At 36.0% G+C, this 25,709-nt stretch overlaps 2 protein-coding genes across 2 annotated transcripts; both read left to right on the top strand.

Moving 5' to 3' along the window:
• Positions 1-108: 108 nt before the first annotated feature.
• Positions 109-9,491, top strand: Rpt2 (26S proteasome regulatory subunit Rpt2). Its single transcript, XM_019047263.2, has 8 exons — positions 109-250; positions 825-975; positions 2,654-2,778; positions 3,067-3,252; positions 4,256-4,570; positions 6,544-6,741; positions 7,571-7,780; positions 8,805-9,491. Exons 1-8 carry the CDS (start codon positions 248-250, stop codon positions 8,937-8,939), a joined length of 1,323 nt encoding a protein of 440 aa, XP_018902808.1. The 5' UTR covers positions 109-247; the 3' UTR covers positions 8,940-9,491.
• Positions 9,492-11,297: 1,806 nt separating this feature from the next.
• LOC109034075 (uncharacterized) lies at positions 11,298-25,625 on the top strand. The gene is made up of 15 exons (XM_019047015.2): positions 11,298-11,455; positions 13,250-13,340; positions 13,852-13,911; positions 14,823-15,106; positions 15,562-15,724; positions 16,384-16,454; positions 17,066-17,234; positions 17,918-18,036; positions 18,361-18,517; positions 18,955-19,064; positions 19,661-19,802; positions 21,617-21,802; positions 22,831-22,907; positions 23,175-23,512; positions 24,095-25,625. Exons 2-15 carry the CDS (start codon positions 13,256-13,258, stop codon positions 24,267-24,269), a joined length of 2,136 nt encoding a protein of 711 aa, XP_018902560.1. The 5' UTR covers positions 11,298-11,455; positions 13,250-13,255; the 3' UTR covers positions 24,270-25,625.
• The last annotated feature ends 84 nt before the right edge of the window (positions 25,626-25,709 follow it).

Raw genomic sequence — 25,709 nt, forward strand, 5'->3', positions numbered from 1 at the left:
TCAAATCATAGACAATTTTGAAGGTTTTTCATTGGGTATTTTTAGCGCAAAACAGATATAATGGATTTCTATTGGTTATCAGCAACTGGCATTGAAGCGCTCTCTAGTGACTAATATTGAGCCCCTCTTCTGGAGTAGTACCTCTATGATAAGCCCACTGTGTTTTGTTTTGTTGCCAATCCATTTTCAGTGACTTGCAATTTTATTTCCTATTTAGTTAATTAATTTTTAATCTTTGAGTCCCACCATGGTAAGCGTATTCTACAATTTTATTCACAAATCATTCTAGCAAAGCATTTTCTTCGAAAATGTATGGGATCTACAAGTTTTCCAACTGATTAACTGAACTCTAGCATGCCATGGTCTATGGCCTGATAAGACCCATTTCCTTCCAAACATACTAATTTTATAATTTGATAGCCCCTTTTAGATCATCATATGTTTCGGAACTTTCATAATCCTATGTAGAATAGATCCGGTACCGTTCCCTTGTATAACAGAGTCTAAATCCTAAACGACTGAGTAACGCAGCGTGTGTCTCGAATTCTATCCTACGTATGCACCCATCAATATAATTCAAGACTTTTATCATTGAAGAAGTAGATAGCTCCTATGACAATTTTCTCAACTAATTTTTATCTTGCTATAATTTCTTTGCAATTAGAGGTGTTTAACTCCTATTTAAGTAACACTTTGTTGCTGGACATTGCCACCGTAGTCTCTGAACAGTCAAGATCCCACGAGAGCCTAGGTAAAACTTGGCTACTACAATTGGAGCTAGTGATTCTCTAAACTAATTCTTTTTGCATCTAATTTTTATTCAGGGTCAAGGCCAGAGTGCCGGTAGTGGCAGCGGTGGTGAGAAGAAAGATGACAAGGATAAAAAGAAGAAGTATGAACCTCCAATCCCCACAAGAGTCGGTAAGAAGAAGCGCAAAGCTAAGGGTCCAGATGCTGCCACCAAGTTGCCGCAAGGTAAGTTTGGCTCCCTTTACTTATTCCCAGAAACTGTAGAATTCATCTTTTCCTTTTACAATGGATATAGGGCACACCATGACATTGTGAAAAAAGTCCTTTGATAAATAGAAAATGAAGGTCTGTAGGAGTGGTCAGTTACTTTGTTCGGCGTAAGAGTTGCAACTTATCACCAAGACTCATGTGCTCATGTCACTGTTTTATAACTAGAGTAACTTCTAATAAAAGTTGGTACTCGCTTCGGCTGAAAATGGACTATTCTCCCGTCCTGAATATATTAAGCACTAGAATTGGGGAAACAAAAGAAGAGACACATATCACACCAAAAAAAGCAATATTCAACAAAAATTTATGTGGCGACCAATGGGCCAACTGATGATTGATGCGTTCAAATTAATGTGCCGTATGTCTCCTCTTTTCTTTCTTGAGCTGTATTACATTGTGTCACCAATGCTCATGCAAACCAGGAGTAGAGCTCACGCATCGTATGTTGAGACAAATGTCAAAGTATTGTTTATGTCACCATTCACCAGCGGTGCCACCTGACTACATGTATAAACCTGTTGAGTGGTGCGAATTCAGAGCTAATCGGAGATTGACGTTTGTCTGAACATACGATGCAGGAGCTCTACAGAAAGTGCTGGACTGGCGGATCGCGGAGCAAATGTGAAGGCATCTGAAAAGGGGCAAAAAAATGTGAAGGTACCTGGAAAAACAAAAAAAATGTGAAAGCAGAAAGCATAAACCAGCTAAATGCATAGCTTTTTGCCTAGGAAACCGTGTAATACGCTTTCTTTTGCGAAGGATATTAGTGAAGTGCGCTCTTTTATACGAAGGAAAGAGTGAAACGCACAAGTCTTATGTGGACCGCAATGAGAAGGCAAAAAACTTGCTGCACCCCTGATGAAAACCGCAAACAAATTGTTCCGCTAAGTCTCTGTTTTGAAGTTGTGATTTGCAAAGTGGGGGGAAGAAATGCTGTTATTTCTTCTCACAACTCCTAAAATTGTCATACAATATGTTTGTCATTCAAACGCCTACATCTCCTGTTGTACTTGGTGTCAGAAATAGAGCTCGCAATCCTAGAATCGTTGTTAATGTAAGACAAATTTAAAAATGATGACTTTTTCTTTGCTCAATGTGTTTAAAGAATGGGAAAATTTCCATGTTTCACTGTGAAATCAAGCATTTTGCTAGCTATGAAATGGGGTAATCAGCCATAAAGCAAATTGGATACGTAACTGTGAGGTGAAAGTGCCAAATTGAAGCAAACAATCCGCGTTTTGGAACTTTCTCCACTCAAATTCAAATATGTTTATTTCACTTCAAGTAAGTGTACATGAATAACACAGCCAATTTTAACAAGATTTCATAAAAAATAAAAATAAATACATCCCACCACCCTTCAAGTAAGAACTTGTTGTGGGTGGTGCAACCAAGGAAAACAACACAAACAAAATAACATAACTATAATCACGGACTCAAACTACAAAAATTTAACAGAAATAAACGATAAAAAAACTAATTTAGATGTTAATTTAAGCAACAGTAAAAAAAAAAAAAAATGTTTTCAAATATGAATGAAAACGCACTCCTTAGAGGGACTACGATTATGAGTCTCACATTTCCATTCACTCAAATTGACTACTGTCTATTTAATATCTTTCCTTTTTTTCAGTCACCCCTCATACGAAATGTAGGCTGAAGCAGTTGAAATTAGAAAGGATTAAGGATTACTTATTGATGGAAGAAGAATATATCCGCAATCAGGAGAGATTGAAACCTCAAGAAGAAAAAAATGAGGTAGGTTAACCCATCAGCATCTAACCATGTTTTGAATCTCTTATTCATAAAGATGAGAATTTTTCCTCAAGAAAAGATTTAGAGAAAATAAAGCTCTAAAGAAATTCAGTAGAGAACCTTTATGAGTTTTAAAGTTGTAAGTATGTTTTACGTATCCAAAATTTTAATTTCAAAATTCTGAGTATCCAAGACATGAGTTTCTGAGATGTTCATGTTTTTTTTCAAAATGCTGATTTTTTCCATTACTGAAACCAGTCTTAATTGTTCGTTATTTTTTCACCATAACAGGAGGAAAGATCAAAAGTAGATGATTTAAGAGGAACGCCAATGTCCGTCGGAACTCTTGAAGAAATTATTGATGACAATCATGCCATCGTGTCAACATCTGTAGGAAGTGAACACTATGTCAGTATATTATCTTTTGTCGATAAGGATCAACTGGAGCCTGGATGTTCCGTGTTACTTAATCACAAGGTATGCTCGTTTTCAGCTCTTGGGTAGTAAATTGCTGCCTGGCCTTTATTCAATCAAGTCGAAAGAAGTTGTGGTCGCAGATTCATAGTCTATAAAGTAGTTGAGAGACCTCATTCCAATCAGCCATTTTATGAATTCTATTAATCATAGTTTTCCTACAGAAACATTTTTTCCTCCTTCTTTTCTTTTTCGTTAATATTTTAGACTTATGTAAATGAAGCAATCTCTTTGTGCATAGTGTATGTATTTACCATTGATGCAGCTAAGTACAATTGAGGCACTGGATGTGAAAAGGGCACTTCTCGATTGCAGTGTTTCAGAATCTCTGTTGCTAATTAATCTCTTGGAGAAGAATTTAATGAGTGATTTTGCCAGAATTCTTTCCATAGAAAATTGGAGAATCATAAGGAATATTCAGTGAAATTTTTAGTGGAATGGATGCATTCACTTTCTTTACAATGAATGAAACATTAGAGGATACCCTGAAACACTGCAACTGAGAAGTGCCCATCGCATCCAGTGCCTCAATTACTGCTATCAGCCATTTTTTCTAATCTTGAAAAAACTGTCAAAATATGCACGAGCCAGGACAATTTCAGAAATTAAGTACTGTCCTTGAGACTTTAAATCCATCACCAAACGTTAAAACCCCTGCAACTCAAATCTCCGAACCCACAGGAGTCTTAATAACTAAAAGATCAGGGGGCAAACAAGATCTAGGTGAGAAAATGGACATCAAAAGCTTTTGCATCAGGTCATTTAAGTGTGGGCGGTATGGAGCATTCTTATCCCAGAGTATAAATTGATTTTTAACAAAGAGGCCATAAAAGAGCTCGATAATTAAAAAATCAGGGAAAAGTTGCATTGACTAAAGTATTTAAGGAGTATTGATAAGGGCCATTTGTTGGCTCATTCTGAATTCCTGCACCCTTAGGGATCAGAACTCTTTGAAAAATCATTGAAGCAAAATCTAATCATAGTTACTAATTTATCCTCATCTCAGGTGCACGCCGTAGTTGGTGTTCTGTCAGATGACACAGATCCCATGGTGACGGTGATGAAATTAGAAAAAGCTCCTCAAGAAACCTATGCTGACATTGGAGGTCTAGACCAACAAATTCAAGAAATCAAAGAGTCAGTGGAGCTGCCTCTAACTCACCCGGAATACTATGAGGAAATGGGCATCAAGCCTCCAAAAGGTGTGATACTGTATGGACCCCCTGGCACTGGCAAGACACTCCTGGCCAAAGCTGTAGCGAACCAAACATCTGCAACTTTCTTAAGAGTTGTCGGCTCCGAGCTCATCCAGAAATACCTGGTAAGTTGTAACCCGACAGAGCCTGCTAAATTCTGCATTGTATTGCGTATTAAAGTTAATCTTAATTGTGATCAAAGATTTGTAGAAATCTTCTGCCAGGGACAGGGTTGCCACAGTCAGGAAAAACTGGGAAATGTCAGGGAATTTTAAAAAGTCAGGGAAAATTTGTTAAATCACCTTAATTTGCTTTCTAGAATGGGCTCGAGATTTTGGACAAGGAATTTTGCGTGAAAACTATTTTCAATTATTAGGGCTGTGCGAATAGTGAATTTTCCGAACGAAGCGAATAGCGAATAATTTCGGCAACTATTCGCGAATAGCGAAGCAAATAACGAATAATTTAAGTCATTTATTCACAGCTACGAATAGTAAAACGAATAATTGGAAATGATTTTTTCAAGTGTGAAAATTCGCGAATATTACAAAAGTTGACAAAAAAAATGTGACCAATTTTTAAGAATTTTCCATTTGCTCATACGTCTACACAGAAAACAATGAAATGCTATGATAGTAGCCTAGGCTGTTAAGAATTTGTTCGAAGATCCCTGGATGCTGGCTTGACTGTCCCTGCAGTTACGTATGCATTTCCAGGATTTGAAGGTAACTGCGCGGGCAGTCAAGCTAGTATCGAAGGATCACTAGACACATTTTAGTATTTTATTTTTTTCGCTGTAAATAAAAAATAAAAATGTGTTTATGAACTTTTTTTTTCAACTTCAGAAATTTCTGTGTCTTTCCATCCTTAATTTGGGCTCTTTGCTTAATCCCCCAATCGCAATCACGCTCGCTGTTCGTAAACTCGGCAAAGTCGGTAAAGATCAAAGGAGATCCGCCGTTCGCGATGTCTCGAGTGGAAGCGGAAGCCTTGCGCAGGTTCTCGCAACGTTTCACGATTGCCACTCGGAAATTCGTTATTTTTGATGGCGCGAATATTTGAAAATTCATTCCTCGGTACAGCGCAAATATTTAAAAATGTCAGTTCAAAAATTCAATATTCGCGACGGTGCGATTATTCCCAATTTGCGAATAGTGCGCGAGGCAGACGAAGCGAATAGTCGGAATTGCGAATATTCGCACAGCCCTATCAATTATGCCTTCTTAACCATCCATCACATCTTCAATTGTCCAGGAATTTCACCAAAATGTGTCAGGGAAATGTCAGGGAATTTCATTTTCTAAATTTTGTGGCAACCCCGGATCAGGATTGCTTCCACAATGAAAAGCGAGAAAACTCAGAGAATCAGATTTCTAGCCAAAAAATAAGAAAGTGACTTGCATTTTCATGATAACTCAGGATTGCTGGTGGTCTAGAAAACCAGGAAAATTAGGAAAAGACAGGATTTGTAACGTTTGGGCAAAAGTCAGGGAATTTCTGACACCTCTACCAATCAATATAATGTATTACAGACCCTCCAACTGCTTATTTCTGTGGTTATTTTTAAAGCTTATCATCTTTTAACCAGTTACTGAATGCCTTTATCTATTATTTGACCTTTGAATAAGGAAATTTTGTCCACAGTTTAGCAGAAGGTAGTGTATTTCAAGGGGAAACAAGGAGAAAACTTTTCTCAGAGGTCCGGGAATGAGACAATTTTTGAGTCAGGGAAAAGCATAAATATTCAGGGAAAGTCAGGGTACTTTAAGAAGTAAGCTGAAATCAAAGAGCAATTTTTTATGTACCTCCTCTTTTGCTTTCCACCTGTCTCTTACACATAATGTTAGAATTGTGTTTCAATTGCAACCATATATATGAGCTTTTTTTGAATTGTTCATGAGTGGTGGTGTTTCCAAGGCAATGTCATAAGGTGATACTTTGGAGTCACCATGAATCGCATCGTTTTTGAACGATCCCTTTCATGTATGTCACTCCACCATCTTGTCCAAATTCTGAAGATGCACCCACTTGATTAGTTTAAAAAAAAAGATGTCTTGCTCAATTCATATCGACTTATGCATTTGGTTTTACCTCACAGGGAGACGGTCCAAAATTAGTCAGAGAATTATTCAGAGTAGCGGAAGAACATGCGCCATCCATTGTCTTCATTGATGAAATTGACGCTGTAGGTACCAAGCGTTATGATTCGAATTCAGGTGGGGAAAGAGAAATTCAACGTACTATGCTTGAGCTTCTGAATCAGCTGGATGGTTTTGATTCTCGTGGAGATGTCAAAGTAAGTGGTTCTTTATTTTCTACATCATCAACTAGAAGTGTTTATGGACAATATTACCCGAATCTAATTTATCTGTTACATTTATGCGCCTCTTAGTTCTTTTTTGCATCAATATGAAAAAATTCAACTTTATTTGGCTTCTCTCAGAAACAACATGTGTGATTAGAGATGAAGAAAGTCCTTGACCTTCCTATTTGTCAAATTAACCTTCCCTTCGCAAAAACCCCTTTTTCCTCAAAAACTTTAAAGTGATGAGTTTTTTGCAAGGGGAAATTGCTGCCATTCAGCATAAATTACGCAGTTTTTACTGCGTTTTACCCAAAAAAATGCAACTGTATTCATGATTTTGACGAAAACATGCTATTTTTGACTTTTTTGCTTAGCTTCTCCTTTGTGAAACCTGTTATCAGAATCTACCTATTTTCGAATGTGACTGATTGTAACATTGCATGATCAAAAAGTTTTCGGACCCTTCTATATACTATTAATGTCTCTGCCCAGTTAGGCGCTTTTACAGATGAGCCAATAGTAGTTGGTTCCTTTTAAACGTTATGTTACGTAATAATTGATCTTTAAGCTTCAAACATTGGAATATGATCCTATGATATCTGTCGCCAGCCCATTCTCATCTTAGCCAATATCTCTAACTTTAAGCTGAAGCTATGTGTTATCAACATTTAGAGATTATTATTTCAGTCTTAGTCATTGAACTGCCGCACTGCAGGCTGGAGACTGGTTTTGTATTTAAGACTTAATTCACTTGAAATGTTCCTTTAAAGTTGATTTTTCATCAATGTTTGTACTGAATTTGAAATTTTTCTGAACTCAGGTTGTTATGGCAACAAATCGTATAGAAACTCTTGATCCAGCATTGATTCGTCCTGGTCGTATCGACCGAAAAATAGAATTCCCTCTGCCAGATGAGAAGACCAAGCGCAGAATATTCAACATTCACACATCTCGCATGACTGTAGCTGAAGGTGTAAACTTGCAAGAGCTGATCATGGCCAAAGATGATCTGTCTGGAGCTGATATTAAGGTAATTTTGATGCTCTCACTTAAAACAACAACAAAATAAACTTCCAATGCGATTAGTTAATTAAATCAAATGACATTTCAATTAAGACGTATTTCAATTGAGAATTTAAAAATTTAAAAATATAAGACAACAACTCAGTTAAAAAGTCAAAAGTTAGATTTATTTGTGAGATTTAATTTGAATATTGCATTTCGAGCATTCCTGCACTTATTTCAGGATCTTAAAATGATGTATGTCACAAAGGCATGACAAGACATTGGGTAGCCAACTATTGCGACTCAAAAATGCAACAAAAAATAAGTTCAAAATGAATCACTGGACAAGTTACGAATTTAAGCACTGTGCTGAATGTTTTCTCATCAAAATTTCACGCAGAACTAGATCTGTGAAACCAAAATTATTGAAAGTAACTCCAAACCAAGATATTATCATTTTTTTATGCATAAACTCAAACTTCCTACTCACAAAAAAAAAAAAAAACCTTCATTTCATGAGTTGAGTGACACAAAATATCACTGTAACAGTCTCTGCAGAAAATATAGCAACCTCAGTCTCGGCATTTCCGCTCAGCTGCTGATATTGTTAACATTTTACACAACATGGGGCAGGAGAGAAACAATGCTCTTTTTAGAGGTCTGTCAAAACTATTATGGCATTTCATTTTCATAGACTCTGGGTTTTCTTGTGAGCAGGATTTTCAATTTTTTCAACAGGGGGGAAATAAAAGGGTTAATATCTTGGATAGGAGTTATTTTCAGTAAACTTCGTCGCATGAATTGTGCTCAAAGTAAAATTTTGAAGAAGACGCATGCATATATCAGAATGGTTAAATTACCTTATTTAGTCGTCCTTTTGACCCAAAAAAGTCTGAAAAAATCTAGCATGCAACACCATTTTGCAAAAGCGAAGCCACTAATTTTTTTACACAATGTAAGATAAATCAGTCATTTTATAAAACCGGGTCCTGTATGTCTTGCAATATGCACTTAATTGATCTAATTTTATTTCTAATTCTCTGTTGCAGGCAATATGTACTGAAGCTGGTCTCTTAGCTCTCCGTGAAAGGAGGATGAAAGTCACGAATGAGGATTTCAAGAAATCGAAGGAAAGTGTACTTTATCGAAAGAAAGAAGGAAGTCCTGAGGGTCTTTACCTTTAAGGCATCAAGTTTTTTTATTCAAGTTTGATGTTTTTAAGATTTGTGAATCCAACTACACTACAGCCCCATGCAAGCTGTTCAGATGATCAATGTCCTCCAATTAAAACCGTACTTCAAGTGTTTTCATCATCATTCATACAAATTGAGGAACTGAAAAAACATTTTTGATGCATTTTAGAATAATTTCAGATGGTCTGTAGGATTTTTTCCCATCGTGTATTCACAACACCTTTCTGAATAATCCAGTTTTATACTGTCCTTCTCAAAGATAAAGTTGCGATTGAGCTGTAAAACACTGTGTTAATATTTTTATTTTCTTTCTAGGACATACCTTTTGTTCCAAGACAAATGAAGGGATAGTCAGAAAATTGTTTGTCAATCCCTGTCAATTTTTCAATGTTCTGTTAGAACGTCATTGCTTAGACCTCAAGTCCAGTTATTTTTTATAAATTTGTATTAATTTTTCTATATTCTTTTTGTACATACCTTTGTGTACTTTATTTCAACCTAACACCTAGTAAACCAGAAATAAAATAAAATTAATTACCAAAATGCTTTGTTATTTTCTTTATTTCTAGTGAAATCAAAATATTCTCAGATTCGCTTACCTTTCACTAGCTCCAAAACAAAAATTTGAAACATCATTTATAAATTAATTTTCCCCTTTTCCTCTGTACATAATGTTGAATTTTCTGCAGATATAATTGTTGAATACTTCATGTCATACTTTACTTTCTTGATGGAAAACTATCATTTCTTCAAAACTACAGTAATTTTTCTTCCCTGGGTGAAGTATATTTTGTGAAAATTTCAAGTCATGATGATGGTTTGGTTTCCTTTTAAAAATTAAAATAGGAGCGATGATTTCCAAACACTGCTACCAGGATATGCATTTTTGCAGTTTCACTGTCTATATCTAAGCAAGTATAACTTCTTGCCGATAGTTGTCAATGCCTGCTGCAAGAGCGTTATTCTGTCACTGATGAATTTTGTTTTCCTCATGCTGATAACTTATGGCTGTTTACCAACATTCTATTGGAATGTGTTCCTTCCATCAGCGGATCCAGCAAATTGGCAAAATTGTTTTTTTCTCATTTAAACCTATGAAAATGAATCAATTCTCGAAGGGGCCAGGTGCTCCAACACGAGTCAATTATTTAACATAGATTTAAATGGAGGAAATCCAGTGTTGCCAAATTGATGGATCCACCTCTGCTCCTTTCTTCATTTTTTTCCCCCCAAAAATTTGTAAGGAAAGCCATCATTTTATGCACTGTTCAAGAATAGTCTTAGGTGTATGGAAATTCCATCAGCTCTTCTCTAAAACTCCACCAAGGACTGATACACATATTTTGTGAACTATGATGAGACATCATTATCCAAAAGGAACTAACAATAAGAGCGTAAACACAAGAGTTAAAGCACCAAGCTATGTGCAGGAATCAACTGCAGAGCTGAAAAAGTTGGGTCCTTTTTAATAAAAGACAGTTAGACTTGATTGCAACAAGTAGGTTTTTCAATCGCGGTGTTGCATATTGGTCGCTGATATTTTCTTTAATAAATAAGGTGAGCCATAACTTTTGGATGACCTCTATAAAAAGCTGAGTTCAAAACTTTAAAAAGAAAACATTATATTTTTAAGTGCAAAAATTGAAGCCACTAAACTGAGGTAGGTAAGTATTTTTTGGCTTCGTGACTAGCAAACAAAAGGCATCAAGTATAAAATCAGTAAGTAGTCCGTGCTTGCTAGCATCTCCTGCTCTCACGGTTACCATGTGCTCTGATCTCCTAAGCTCAACATTTTTCAGTTTAGTACTTGTTTAAAACTCCTCAACATTTTTTGACGTCTTTATCCTTACTCTGATTCACACCATCAAATATTTTTCGCCATTTAGTCAAAACGATACAAGGAATTACAGAATCAAGTTGTTAGATCACTTTTTATTTTGACCAAGAAAAATTAAATAATATTTTTTAAATTTTAAGTAAACGTTCACTTAATCTCCAACAAAATATAAGAAGATTTCACCGAGGGGTGGATGTAACTCGTAGGGAAGTGATGCTGCCTGTGGGATTTTATAATTTTTTTTTTTCAGTTGGTGTTGCCAATTGGATGAAATGTCAAAAGTGGTTTCATTAAACTATCCATACTCCCACAAATTATATCAAGTAAAGTTTTATTTCTCCGAACAATTAATTTTAATCAGTTTTATCCGTGCACCAGGCGTAGATTTTGCGCTCATTTGAATGCAAATGATGCCATGATTTTGCCGGGCCGAAGACCGAAGTCACGCTCTGATTGGTCGATGCTCCATTCCAATTTTTCGTCAACAGCCAACCGCACTTCGGCTGCCATGCTGCGCCTGAATAATAGTCCGCCATATTGCTTGACTGACGCGTAAGTTGTCTCTTTCAGGGGTAGCGTAAGCCGATTTTGATTTTATTAATGGTTTTTCCTCATCCTGTGTCGAATTTAGTTTCTCAAAATTCTACACCGTCCACAAATTGATTAAAGCGTAAGTAACACTTTGCAAATTTTGTAGAATATTCCTACCGCCGTGCGCAAATGTTGCTAGCCTTCGCCTACAATGGCCTCTCCCGTGCAAAATCCTGGAAGATAGGCAAGAGCACTTCGTTTGTGAGCCACAGATCGTATTCAAACATCATTCTTGCTGGTACTAGCAGACATTATCTTATCAATTTAATTTTTCTTACAACAGTTAATAACATGAGCCAACGATGCTTCTGGGAGCAGTAATTTCATAAAATTTTCCAACACTAGGTATCTAGCTATTATTGTGGAAGCCATTATGTAATTTCCACTCTGGATTTATTGCTTTCATTATGATCATTCCATTTTCTCATTTTAAAAGTTTTACTAATCTTTCCACCTGCATTCGGAATACTTTTAAATGCACTCTCAGGGAATGTAGAGGCAACTTTGTTCTGAATCACATTTTTCCGGCTGGAACGCAATCCTCAGCTCTTTGCTGACGGTCATCTTGCTTTTGTAGGATGCACATTCCCTCCAAAAGTCCTAGTTTTTGTGGAAAGCTTCATATTTCCGATGAACAAGTGTATAATTCCCTTTGATCCATTTCGTTCAGTAACGGGCCCATTTTCTTCCCAACCTTGACGCTCTATCGTCCCCATTAAATTACCCTGACCCACTCTAACGTGATATGGTGGATAATCAGATTCTTCCGAGTATTGTACGATCAGACTCCTTTCACCAAAGTTTCTCTTTTCTGAACCATGGTTTGGTGTTTTCTAATTCTTGTAAGAACATAAAACAACGTTTTTTACCATCTCATGGGTTATGGGGCACCGTTGTCGATATTTGGCCTTGCTCTTTGGTGACGAGAGTTCGCTCATCGTATGAAGGGACGAAAATCAAATATTGTTTTTATCCCAACTTATCAGTGGTGCAATGTATTACCCTGTTGACTGGTGCCAGTACTGAGCTAATCAGAGATTGACATTTGTCCAAACCACCGACAAGGAAACCTTGCGAGGATTCTTATAATTCCATAAGCTCGCTTACCAGTTAAGCTCAGTTTACCAGTTGTGAGGATTAGCTCAAGCTGTATGAAGCCCTCATGACAGCCATTCGTTTTTATGGTATTTTATTGAGATAATTATATAAAATGCAAACCTCAAGTATCTGCAGACTGTCAGTGGAAGTATGTCTTAGAGGTGTCGTCAGAAAAGTTGACTATTGTTTACTTTCGGTTTGCAAGTGTAGACAACTAATTTAGGCCTCTGTGCAAAGTAGCGTTTGCTACTATTCACTTTTAAACATCCGTCTCATGATCGTATCGTAAAAAAAACTACCTATCATCTATGATTCGCGACTTTGATATGGTTGTGATTCCTGTGTGGCTAAAAATTAAAGTGTTACAAGGTTTGAACGTATTTAAAAACTTATCTAAGCTTGTGTTCTTGCTTCTGCGAGAGTCGGATGTTTTTATGTGGATAGGAGTGACACGAATACGCTTGCGAACCAAAAGTTAACAATGGTCAACTTAGCCGACAACACCTCTATATCTCTGATGCACACTTCTCTGTCACCTCAAGGCTCAACAAATCAAAATTTTGGAATTACTAACTGACATCACAGAGAGCTACCATAATTTATCTCAGATGCGGTCAACCAGTAACTGTTTGCTGTCTCATTAATAATGAAATCAACTTCAAAATTTGCCTCTGAATTGATGCATATGATTAGTTGAAGAGCCAATCCTCATTCATTTTTGGACTTGATTCATTTCTGCGTTTAAATAATCGTTCTGACTCTATTTTTGTTTCAGGCCAAGATGGAGATTTCTCTGGTGCCGAGTAACTCTCCCAAGAAAAAGCCTATCAAGACCTACTCTAGAAATAGTTTGGGCATTTCTAAAGGTGAGAATTTAAACAAAATCCCTCAAGTATTGTAGTTTGTTCTCCATGTTTAATATTATCTTATGCCTCGATCCAATGGTGAAACCACTAATTTTGTGTTATCAAATTACACCGTTCTTTCACCTCTAATTTATTTTTTTTCCGTTATAGTACAAATATCCAACTTTAATCCTTTTTTGACATTATTTTCTCTTCTCTACTCAAAATGTTCTTTTTCAGTTCACACTCAAAAACTGTCATGTCCCCCAGTATCAAAACACAATTTGTATAACTTGAAAATAAGTTTCAAAATGCAGCATTAATTGCAAACCTTTAAAGATTTGCCTTAGATTAAAAATATCCTCTGAAAATTTTGATAACGTTTATTTCCCCCTTTTCCCTTGCCAAGTAGTCATTCTCCATTTTTCTCTCACAAGTCAAAAAATGAACTCGTAATCAGTTGTTGCCTTGGCCATATTATCTTTTCTTTTGACATTAATTTTATTTTTTTTTTCTCATTTTAAATTTTCAGAAAAGAAGAAAGAAGTATCTCTACCGCGAGCTCCCTCACCTCCTAATATTTCAATCACTGGTAAGCATTAATTTTTTTAAAACTTAAATAAAAAAATTCTTTTTTTTTGAAAGGAAATAATTTAATGTACTTATCTGAAAGTTGCAAGAAATTTTAACCTAAATTACTTAGGTGATTAAGCCCAATTCATACGGTCAAACTTTTCACTTGATTTTTCTTCCTCTTTTGTTGGATGAAAAGTTGGAATGTGTTATACTAACACAAAAATGCAACACCAAGATTAAAAGTCTCATGGAAACTCAAATCTCTAGTCACTTTCAAAGCAAACTTCAGAAGGCCATCTTCGAACCAATATCCTGAAGTTGTATCTTTGCAAACTGGAAGCTAATAGAAATAGCAAAATGTCAATGTCTAATTTCATGATGATATCACTCGGCAACAGTAATGGAATCAAACCTTTTTGTGTGCGACTTTTCATTCAGCTTTTTCTGCGTTCAACTTTTTATTCAACTTCTTGTCAAATACATAAATGGACAGTCTGAATTGGACTAAATATGCTCCTAGAATTACAATTATAAATTATATCAAAGAAACATTTTGTGTCCTACATATTCTCATCCAGGAGCCTCAGTGTTTCTACAGATCATAATGGTGTCCTAAAGTATAAAAATTAGGCCACCATGTAGAGGGACTCTGTACCGCAAATTCTAAATTGTAGATACGGTTTTGATGGACCATTCACCAGTCAAGAACATGAATTAAAGTAAGCTTAATCTATAGGAACAGCCCAGGATATATATTTATCAAAGCACTCAAGAAATAGTAACAAACATTTTTTTGGATCAAACACTTCCTTTTTTTAAACTCACAATTAGCTGTAAGGAAGATTCTACACTTCAATATACAGTACTAAACCAATTCAAAGTAGCAATAGCAGAATTTTTATTTCGCATTTTATTTTTGTCCAACAGTCATCCCTGGAGAAGATGAAGAGGAAGACATCGATGCTCCAACAATGGAAAACGGGGAATTGGAGGGTGAGGAAGACAATGTTGGTGAAATGGAGGGCGAAATAGATGGTGAAAACGAGGGCGAGGATGAAACCGGAGATGCAGAAATGGAAGTTCCGGAATCTAACGGTGACCTTACACCACTTGAGCCTGCCAGTGATCCGCTGCGCGAAACAAGCACCAAGCAAGAACCACCTTTACTGGTCAATGTTTGTGATTGTGGGCGAGCATTTAACACTGTTCCGGTAAGTGTGAAGCAAATAAACATCCATATAGTTTCGTTTTTCATATATGATGTTCGTATTTGTACATTTGTTTATCTTTTGGATTGCTTTTGTAAATCTTTTGTCTGCTGTAAATTTTGAAATGCGCATTAATTGCTGCAGACTTGGATATATGCTTGAGACTGATCAAGATTCTCCTCTTGTATGCCAAAAATGATAAAATAATTTACATTCAGATTCTTTCAGGCAGCACCCTTCACATCAGTGGCTGCCTAGCTAAGTATTGTGGAAGATGGGTGGCAGTTAATAAGTTAGTGTAGGCATGATTCCGTTCTCTCCGCAAGAAAGTTGACTACATTGTATTTTTTTTGGGAAGTTCATTGATTAAGCACAAGTGAATTGATACTTTCGTTATTCAAGCTTTTCATTTTAGTTTTGTCCTGAAAACTTTATCTCAAGTCCTTCATTTTGCGCAGGGATTGAAACGTCATGCGAGAGCATGTCCCATTAAAGAACAAATGATGTTGGAAGAAAAACGCGCACAGCAAGCTGAAGAAGATGCATTTGATGGTTTGGGGGACCCGAACCCTGAAGACCCTTACATGCTTCCTTTTGACACAGCGGCCAATAACCAAACAGGTAATGTAGTTGCTATTGCACTCAATCTTCAATTTGAAAAACTTGGTTTTTTTTTGTTACATTAGCTTTTAAGTTCGTTCTATACTTGCTCCTCTATTGGGAATTCAGCATTCAATATCTTGTAAACAGGGACAGAAACAGTATTTAAACGAATATTGTTCTAACTGCTTTTGCCCATGTTTATTAGAACATTTGCCAGCATTATGGTATAAATCAGTTGAGTTCCTTTTCAGAGGCAGAGTGATATGAGCGCTACCTGTGAGTCATGATATATTCATTGTGAACTAAATGAAATGTGGCCCTAAAATCGCATCGTTACTACCACTTATAGTCTGCAGCCACCTTGATTTGTCATGTTTCTACTTGTTTTCTGTGCCCAGCGGGAAAAATAAACTGAATCAAGTTGGCTAACAAGTTCAATAATAACGTGAAAATTTCATCTTCATTTGAATTTTAAAAAGTGCTTCAAGTTTTCGAATCTCCTCAAGCCTTATTTCTAAATGAAGGAGAGATCACCAACATTTAAAGAATGAAACTTTTGTTTGGATTGAACTTCCTTACTCTAAATTTTACCATCTTAGCACAAAAGCAGTCGGTGAGTCACCATAGCCAAAGCTTTCACGGTTTACTTCAATTAATTTCTTTTTTATTTTTTTCAGAAATTGACCGAAAACCTTTTATTGACGGAAAATGCCACTGCTGTGGAGAAGACAATGACACTGCTCACCGAGTATGTACTATGTTTTTATCGATTTTGTATTCCTGAATTTTATATAAAATATTTTCAAAGAATTATTCAGCTCTATCACAGGTAGTCAAATGCATAGTATTTGTGGATGTAAAAGTGAGAAAGTGGTGAAATGATCAATTTTAATACGCTCTCAGCACCCTGAAATTAGATAAAAAGATGAGAATAAGTATGCTGTTTGAGACCCTCAAAAACCCTATTTTACCATCCTAGTAACCATTGTAAATACCATAGCAAGGCTCTTGCTGAAAGGGAGCAAAAGTAATAAACTATATCAATGGTGAAACCACCAGGCGTGTATCTTGGTTTGCGACGTTGCAGACTACCTATCTAGCTCTCTATCTTAAACGAGTTTTCTTCTCTAAGCACAGAAAACTTCTAGGAATGATATTGATTTGCTCTCCTCCAAAAAAATTAAATGGGAGCAAAGATTTTTATAGCCGCAAACGATATACAGGGTCCGGTAGTTTCACCATCAATACGTCATTTAACTTAAAGCAAGACATAAACCTACCAAGTCATTACATTCTCAGTAAAAACATTAAACCATCTGATGGGTAAAATTAATCGTGTGCGTGGATGCCTTTTTTCAGCAAGGTGAATTTGAATGTACTGATTGCGAAAAATTCTTCAAGTTGAAATCCAGTTTGGAGCGTCACAGGAGAGTTATTCATAACGAGGGTGAAACCTACGCCTGCCCCGAGTGCGATGCTCGTTGCCCAGACAAGGGTACCCTTGCTCGTCATATGTACACTCACACTGGTAAGTCTCATTATATTTCCTTCTTTCCCTTTTGATGGATTTTAATTAATTACAAGCCTAAAATTAACCACTCAATAAATTAAAACTTTTTATCGTGTAGCTAATCGATGGCCAAAATGTGAAACCACTCCAGACTGTCAGTCATACTTTATTTTTTCTTTGATGAACCAGTTGGTGTAATTTCTTTAAAATTTCCTTGAATTTTTTCAATCTGTCAGCAGATAAATTCTGTATGAATTTCAAGCTATAGAAATGGCTTATCTCTCTTCAAAAAAGTAAAATTTAAAACATTTTGAAACACTGCTGAAGATACCAGGACTTGTTTTCAAAGCATCAAAATGTAGGAGTGCCTTGATGAAGTAGTTCATACTGTCCAAGATGTAAGCAGAAGCTGGGTCGCTTTGTCATGATCATACTAATGATGACTCCCTATTTTTAATTCAATTCATGAAAATTAAAAACTGTCCTCAGTAACTTGTGAAAATCTGTAGTGATTGACTTGTAGCACCTAAAATTTGGGTAAAGAGAAAGGAAAAAGCAAAAGAGACAGCCTGTTTAAAACTGATTTAGTTGACGATTTCTGAGGAGACAATGGACCTTTAGAGAGGGTATAAAATTAGAAACTCAGAATATCACACTTTAATTTTTGTCCAATAAATAATTAATGTGCCCTTTTTTTTCAGGATTGAAGCCTGTTCAATGTCCTTGCTGTCACAAAGAGTTCAGTCGCAAGTACCATTTGATTCGTCACAACTTACAAACTGGCTGTGATGGAACTGAACGTCCTACATACCCATGCCAGGTAAGCCTTGTTCAAACGGCCATTTCTCTCATACAGGTTGCGCTTTTAGTGTATTCATTCATCCGGGCAGTTGTAGTGCTCCTGAGTTTTTGAGTCGAGAGGCTGTGTCTTTAGATATTTTTTCTCCAAATTCTTGGCAAACTTTGTAAAATGGGCAAGAAGTAAAAAACAACTCAATAAAGCGGACAGTAAACAGTAAACAAATAGATGGAACCAATTGATATAAGTCTAGAGATACTTCTAATAAGGTACATTTACGTATGAAAAAGTAAATGTATGAAAACGGAACATTACGCTTATATATCAAATTATTTATTTTCCCAGGTATGTGGAAGAACGTTCAATCGTAAAGATAACTTGAGAGAACATCTCCGTGCTCACGCTGGTCAGACAAAGCGGAAAAAGCGTTACGTTTGTGAGCATTGTGACAAAGAGTTCTATGGAACTACCCTCCTTCACATCCATCGTAGGACTCACACAGGTATTTTTTATCCTCCTGTCACTTTAATTTGTTTATGTTAAACGCTCTGAATTTACTCGTCTATTTATTTTTATTGTTTTGACCATTCAAGATGTACACCCCTGAAACTGTACAAATAAATGGAGCTTTTTATACTAGTATCATGCAACGAATCATTCTTTTCTTAAATAGTTATAGAACTCCAAAAACGAGAATATGGATTGTTAACAACGACCTGCATGCACTATCAGTGCTGGTCAATGGCGACGCATGCAATGTGTCATTAGTCAGTTTACACTTCTTTGAAATTTCAACTAAAGATGTTTGAAACCTGTTGAACATATCTAATTCGTTCATGCCTAAAGTTTGCTTATTTTATTGTAAATTTATTTTCCTTGATATCAGGAAATTCCAATCGAAAGTTTGAGAGGCATTACTGATTGAATTTTTCTGTTCAGGTGAGCGACCTTATGTGTGTGACTTCTGTCCCAAACGATTCCCTTCAAGTGGTGCTATGAAAAAACACAGGCGTAAGCATACAGGAGAACGTCCATACGAGTGCAAACAAGTAAGTATTTGCGAAGATCTTCCTTAATATTTAAATCTAATTAAAAGCTAGAATTTTGTCAGATATACTGTCAGATTCTGTATGAAATAAGCAGAAAAATGAACAGGCATAGCCCAAAATCTCCTGAAATTAGACAGCAATACAATCTATAAAATTGAACTTTCGTAAATTCGATCAAGAAAAAAAAATTAAGTCATGGGACCAAAATTGGTAAAATTAAACTAAGCGAATCAAATTGCACCTGGCAAGTACCAGTCAGATGAATAATTTTTGCAGTAAATATGAGAAAACAAATATTATTTAGAATGGAGACTTCTTCGACTAATCATGTGATCATCTAGAACTTATTGTGCAAAATCACATTTTGTCGGTTTTCAAATGTTCTAGTGTTGTTCGTTTTTTGTCCCATTGAAACAAATCTAGGCATATTCCATTCATCAGTCTGTTTAAAGATTAGAACAACTGATCTTAAAGGCCCCTAGGCAAGGCATAAATAAAGCTCTAAAAACTTTTTTCTGCAAAATTTCACAATGGAAAGGAATCGCACCCTAGGAAGTCAAGAATTTATCTCACCAATTTCTTACTAATTTTTTCAGTGCACAGCAAAGTTTGCAGCCAAGGAAACTTTAAATCGCCACATGAAAACTCATTCAAGCAACAAGCCACATGCGTGTCACTTCTGTGGCAAGAGCTTCATCCAGGCATCTCAGCTTCGTGCTCACGTTTTCCACCACACTGGTAGGTCCTTAGCTATTCTGTTTATCCGGTGGTTAGATTTGGTCAAGGATGGGTACCTTGAAAGTCCTAAAATTTTTGAGTGAATTCATTCAATAATTAACTTTTGGCTGTAACTCAGTATTACAAGAACCATAACTGAACATTTTCTTTTTCCTCCTGCTAAGGGTGCTAGACTATTTCTTAGCTTAGTGCCTGGGTAGTTTAGTCCTTCGAAAGCCACAAATTTTAGGACAAAACATGCGTCAGAATTTTAAACGCCAGAGTAAAGTATGAGTGTCGATCTTTGCAATATTAACTCGATAGTACCGTCAGTTGGTCTAACATGAGCCTCGGGGGTAACATGAGCCGTTTGGGGATTTTTTTTTCTCTTGCCTGTGGCAGCACTGTCGCGATAGTAAACAACGGAAACAACAACATGATGTGATAGTGGCGTGTCTTGGCGGAATTTCAATGGTAAAGAGACACATTTTTCCATCGATAAGAAATTTTTATAAATTATTTAGTTTTTAGAATTTTTTGCCCCTTTTTCTATCTCTGAAACTAACCTCCTTGAAAAGTGACTATCGATAATCACAGAATAATTTCGCCGGTTGCCGAACCTCACAAATACCTCCAACTTTCATGCCCATGCATTGGATTTTGAACATTTTAGTTTTTGACCGATTTTTTTTGGAAAAACCAAACTTTGGGAATGTTGGAGGTAACTTGAGCCACCCAATTTTCGCAAGTCTTCCAGGAACAATCTATACAGTAATGGTTTTCATGATACATTCTTAGTAAAATTAGCATTCCTTTAGAGCATAAATCAAATCCTTCACGTATCTTTCATATTTACTGTTCGTCTTTTTAAGACTTGTATTCTATATATACTTATATAAGAAAAAAAAAAGAAAAAAACACTAAGAAGTGGCCCGAACTGTATGTAACAAGGTAGAGAAATGGTGCTGAGTCCACATCATTTTGAGGGGAAAACAAAGCCAAAAAGTTCCAAAAATTAAAATTAAAGTCAATATTAATTTTATACTTATATATATACTACTATAAATAAAAGTGAATCTAACGTAGCCCAAAATACTACTATATATATACTTTTTAAGAACCTTTGACTGATCTCTCTTGACTTTAGGTCCCACATGTCTTGTCGGTGTGCCTTTAAAGTAACTTAGTGCTATTGATTGTTAAATGATTTCCTGTTAGTCACAAGGTTTTAGATGTTAAATGTATTTCTTTGCCTGAAATTTGACGTAAATTGTAGGAAAATTAAAGTTTTGTACGTTTTTAGCCTGGTTTTTAATGTTTTGTAACTCAATTTTTTTTTTAAAAAACTTTTGGGAGGCTCATGTAAGCCTATAGTAGGCTTACATGTGCCTTTAATTTAAAAACAATAGGGTGGCTCATGTTACCCCACCTTGCAGGTAACATGAGCCACCTCAATTTTTTGTTTTTAAAAAATACCCAGTTTGCTGGAAAATTTTTTCAATGGGCTATTCTTACTCTTCTATGTGGGACTGATCTACAACAAAAATTGATTGCATGAAAAAAAAAATTACTGCAAAAATGCAAAGCCTCAAAGTCAAAAACCGGCTCATGTTAGACCAACTGACGGTACTATTGTACCACTTTTTAGCTGATTGTGATGTGAAATCGTTCTTTGCACACTCTACTAAGAGGGGAAAGGTTTGACAAGGGTTGATGGTATTTTCTCACATTGTCTGTCTCCTAGTTCTCTGTTATTTTTTCCTGACATGTGAATTCAAAAAGCGCAGAATTAAATACGTAATGAGTCGCTAATCACCTCTTTTTTTTCTCAAAAGGTGAGAATGGTTTTACCTGCGATTACTGTGGAAAAGCGTTCAATCGTAAATCACGTCTGGACTTGCACGTGAAATACATCCACGAAGGTGCTAAACCATTCGTGTGTGAAGAAACTGACTGTCAGAGAACCTTCGTGCGGAAGGAAGATCTGGCCCGTCATCAAGTTCTCCACTCAGGTGTCAAAGGTAAGCAATCGATCCATACTTGAACAAAGGCAATCTGTGAGATCTGAATTTTCCTCAATCCTATTTTCCCTGTTAAGAAGGCCCACAGTTATCAATGAAGTTTCAATAATAATTATGAATTCTACCTCTCAAAGTAAGAACTTCTCAGCCTTATTCCAGATTAAACTTGTTTTTGTTTCCTTTGAGTCCTGAATAGTCTCTCTGAAAGTTCAAGGGATGGCTGGTTACTAGTTTTTTTCTACAGCTACAAGTACCATAGGGTCCTTTCAGTACTATGCATTGCACCGTTGGGTGAAGGATCATCATCTTTCAATGGAACGTACAAATTAGCACTGTAAGGGGAGGAGGGTCAAAAATCAGAAAATGTTCGTTTGGTCATACTTAAATGAGTCCCTGGGAAGTGTGAGGTAATTTTAAGAAGGTCGTAACCTGTAGTCAATGAAAACCAGGAAATGTCAAAGAAAATGACACAAGTGTCAGGAATAATAGTTTTAATCACATATATTTGCTCTCTGGGAGGTATTTGATTTTTCGATCAACATTTACTGTATTGGTTTGATAACCGTAGGCGATTTTCAATGATCTTATCATTCAATGCAAGGTGGTTTCATTTTCTAAATTTTGTAGCAGTCTTTTAGAGTGATGTATGACATAATTGTTTCGGATTGCAAAATTAATTTTTCTCATACCGCAGAATTTGTAGTAATTGTCTCATGAGGAATATAGGAATATATTTTTCAAGAGTCATGTCTCTCAGTAACTTACCTACAAGTATTGTATAAATGGCATCCTCCATGTGTAAAAAGATTGAAAGTTCACATTTTGTTTAATGAACGCAATTGAGACCTAATGATGCCAGGTTAGTGTTAAATCTTGAACATTCCTTGAAGTCCCACCAAATTTTTTCTTGAATTAAACAATTATTCCCGCCTGAAAGAAATGAGGCAATAATTCGCCTCTGATTGACCAATTGTACCAATTGCCTTAGTGGAATCTCATTGAACTAATCGGATGCCTTCTTTTTTCAGCGCACAGATGTCCTATCTGCGATAAAAGCTTTGCTATGAAGTCATCATTGAAAATTCATTTGCTCACTCATACTAAGGTAAGATTTCTCCGTGAACAAGTTAATTCAAAGTATGAATTGTAAATTTGTTTAAACATCATTCACAAGTGGAAAAAGAGATCTGAGTATAGAATCCACAGATTTTGCGAAATGCAACCAAATTTCTGAAGCTCTGAAAAACGCAGCCCTCAAACGGATTTTTTTCGTGCTCTTAATTTATATCAAGTTACATTCCACTAAAAACAGTCCTCTCTCCCATGTTTTACTCTTCAAACGCTGACGAAACCGTTTATCTTTATTTTTCAGGAGCCACCACGCTCTTGTGACGAGTGTGGTCGTGCTTTCATCCGGCAGGATTGTCTTCTGCGCCACATGCGAAGCAAGCACCGAGACATGTTAGAAGAGATCATGGCTGAAGCCGAGAAGAAGAAACTCCAGGCTCAGCTCCTGTTTGCTGCCAGCGAGAACCAAGTTGAAAAAGATCCGCTCGGACCAGCTGCCTTCAAGGAGCCCACATTGCCAGAAGAGCCTACTCTTGCGGACTCTGTTCGAGAGCTTTTGTACTTGCTGGTTGATGAAACTACCCTCAAGGCGTTCGGCTGGCCAGACACGCCTGTGGACAGACTCCTTGAATCTGTTATCAGGTACTTTAAACCTTTTGACTCTTCTTATTTCTTTTTTCCTCTTATCCCTATCAAACTCGTCTCATTATTATGTCGTACAAAAACAAACACAAGAAAATGGGAAACCAAGTCTGGAAAACAAACAAATTGCCTGAGACGTTTCATCACGCATGGGGGTCCAAAAGTTTTTATTTTATATTAATATTACTGTATTATTGTTTCCTGATCTAAAAGGGAGTTTAAAGCATCCCGAAACGTCCCAGGCATTTTGTTTTGTTTTCTAGCCTTGGTTTCCCATTTTATTGTTTGTTTGTGTTAAATTATTCCGGCTATTTTTGTGTATTTATTTTATGTCATTATATACCATATCCTTATTACTGTGTCAGGAAAAAAAAATTAATAAAAATATTTCCTCATTGTTGGTGCCATGGTATCTTTGTGGTTATAACCTTAGCAATGTTTTTATAATGAAGTTTTTTTACAATTTTAGTTGCTTCTCACTAAGTTTCCAACAGTGATAAGATTTTTAATTTTTATTTAATGTCTTATTAAACTCAAAAAATTTCCTGCAAATTTTTAATGACTCTCTCTTGAACTTTTCAGACGATGCGGTCATGAACCGGTTATTGACGAAGACATTGCATACACTGACAGACTTCGCGAAAATGCTAAACTGTTATTCACCGTGGTCATCGATGACTCAGCCGTCAAACTGTTACTCAACAATCAATCAGTGGACGAGGTCATCCTGCACGTTTTGCGACTAGCCAGCTCATAATAAGAATTATGTTCTTTTTTCTCCAATTTCTATCCCATGGTAACTTGTGTTTTTATCCAGCCAATTTTTGGGAATTAGCCGCCCTTTAGCACAAGTAAAGAAGCTTACTTGGACAAATTGAAGTTTTTTAGAATTGAAGTCAAACATCGTTTTGAATTTTTTATTTTATTTTATTTTTTTTTTTTTATGATTCAAAAATCTTGAGTTTATTACGTTAGGTTACTTTTATTTTCACTAATTCATTTATAAAGCCTTAAATTTTTCACCTGTGGTGGGAGTCGCATGAAACAAATAATTTTTCCTCTGCAAGTGTTGGATTACCTTATATAATGTACAGTATATCAAGTGATTTCCGATTGTGTTTGTAAATTTTTTAACTACTTTTCAGTGTTTATTTTTTTTACATACAATCTTGATGGTTATTTAGTTTGTTTCTATTTGGTTGAGATATCTCTATGTTATGCGGAAAGCAGTTGGAATAATGTGTGATAACAGCAAGGAAAAAGTGTCTTCAATCATTGGTAGCTAGCCAACATTAATTGGTGGAAATCTGGAAGTTGTAATTTTTTATTTTAAATGTTATATGATTGCACAGCTGATACCGCTTGAAAAAAGACTTGATCCAGTCACTTCTGGATTATAATTTTTGCTTAAAATACTGAATTTCTAGTTCTTTTGGCAGAAAAGATGCCTACATCTGTTCAAATTGCGATGTATTAATTTTAGACTTGAGCTAAAAATTATAGACTGGTTCATTCCAGTTAATCTGCTCCTAAACCATAATTTTTTGTTTAAGACGTCCTATCCTCAGTTCTTTAATTATCTTGATGACCCTCAGTGTTTTCCTTGGTAATTGTTCGTCTTAGGTTGTGGGTATAAGTGTCCTATTTGATGTATTAAATTTTGAAAGGAAGTTTTAAAGGTCTATGGTCTCGCCTTTGTCTATGTGCAAAAGATTTCCCTTCCTCAGAGGATTTCTTTCTCACTTTGTATTTTAGACCCGCACTACTACACTCAGTTTTCTGCTAGAAACGTTCGAACTATCTTGTAAGAAAGGTTTCATATTGATTTCATAGCGGTGTCAGCAAAATTCTGTAACAGTCCATCATTCTCACACTGAGAATTGATATGGTGAACCAGTTGTTTGCAGACTGACTTTTAAAATGGTTTTTAAATTAGTTTATTCCTAGAAGATAATTTTTTACAGTAGAATTAGTCAGGACATACCACAGTATCATTGTTTACTCTAATTAGCAGGGACCTACTGCTTTATTTACCTTTTTTTTCTTACAGCAGAATTTTCAGCTGTCCTAATGTAAATGAAATGCAAATAAAACTGATTACCCATTTCTGACATTGAATGACTTTTCGTATCTTCTTATAGCTTTATCAGACATCCTCCCCTCTGCATGTATACATGATCATCAAGTACTTCGACTT

This window comes from Bemisia tabaci, chromosome 8 (assembly GCF_918797505.1).
Source record: "Bemisia tabaci chromosome 8, PGI_BMITA_v3".
NCBI lineage: Eukaryota > Metazoa > Arthropoda > Insecta > Hemiptera > Aleyrodidae > Bemisia > Bemisia tabaci.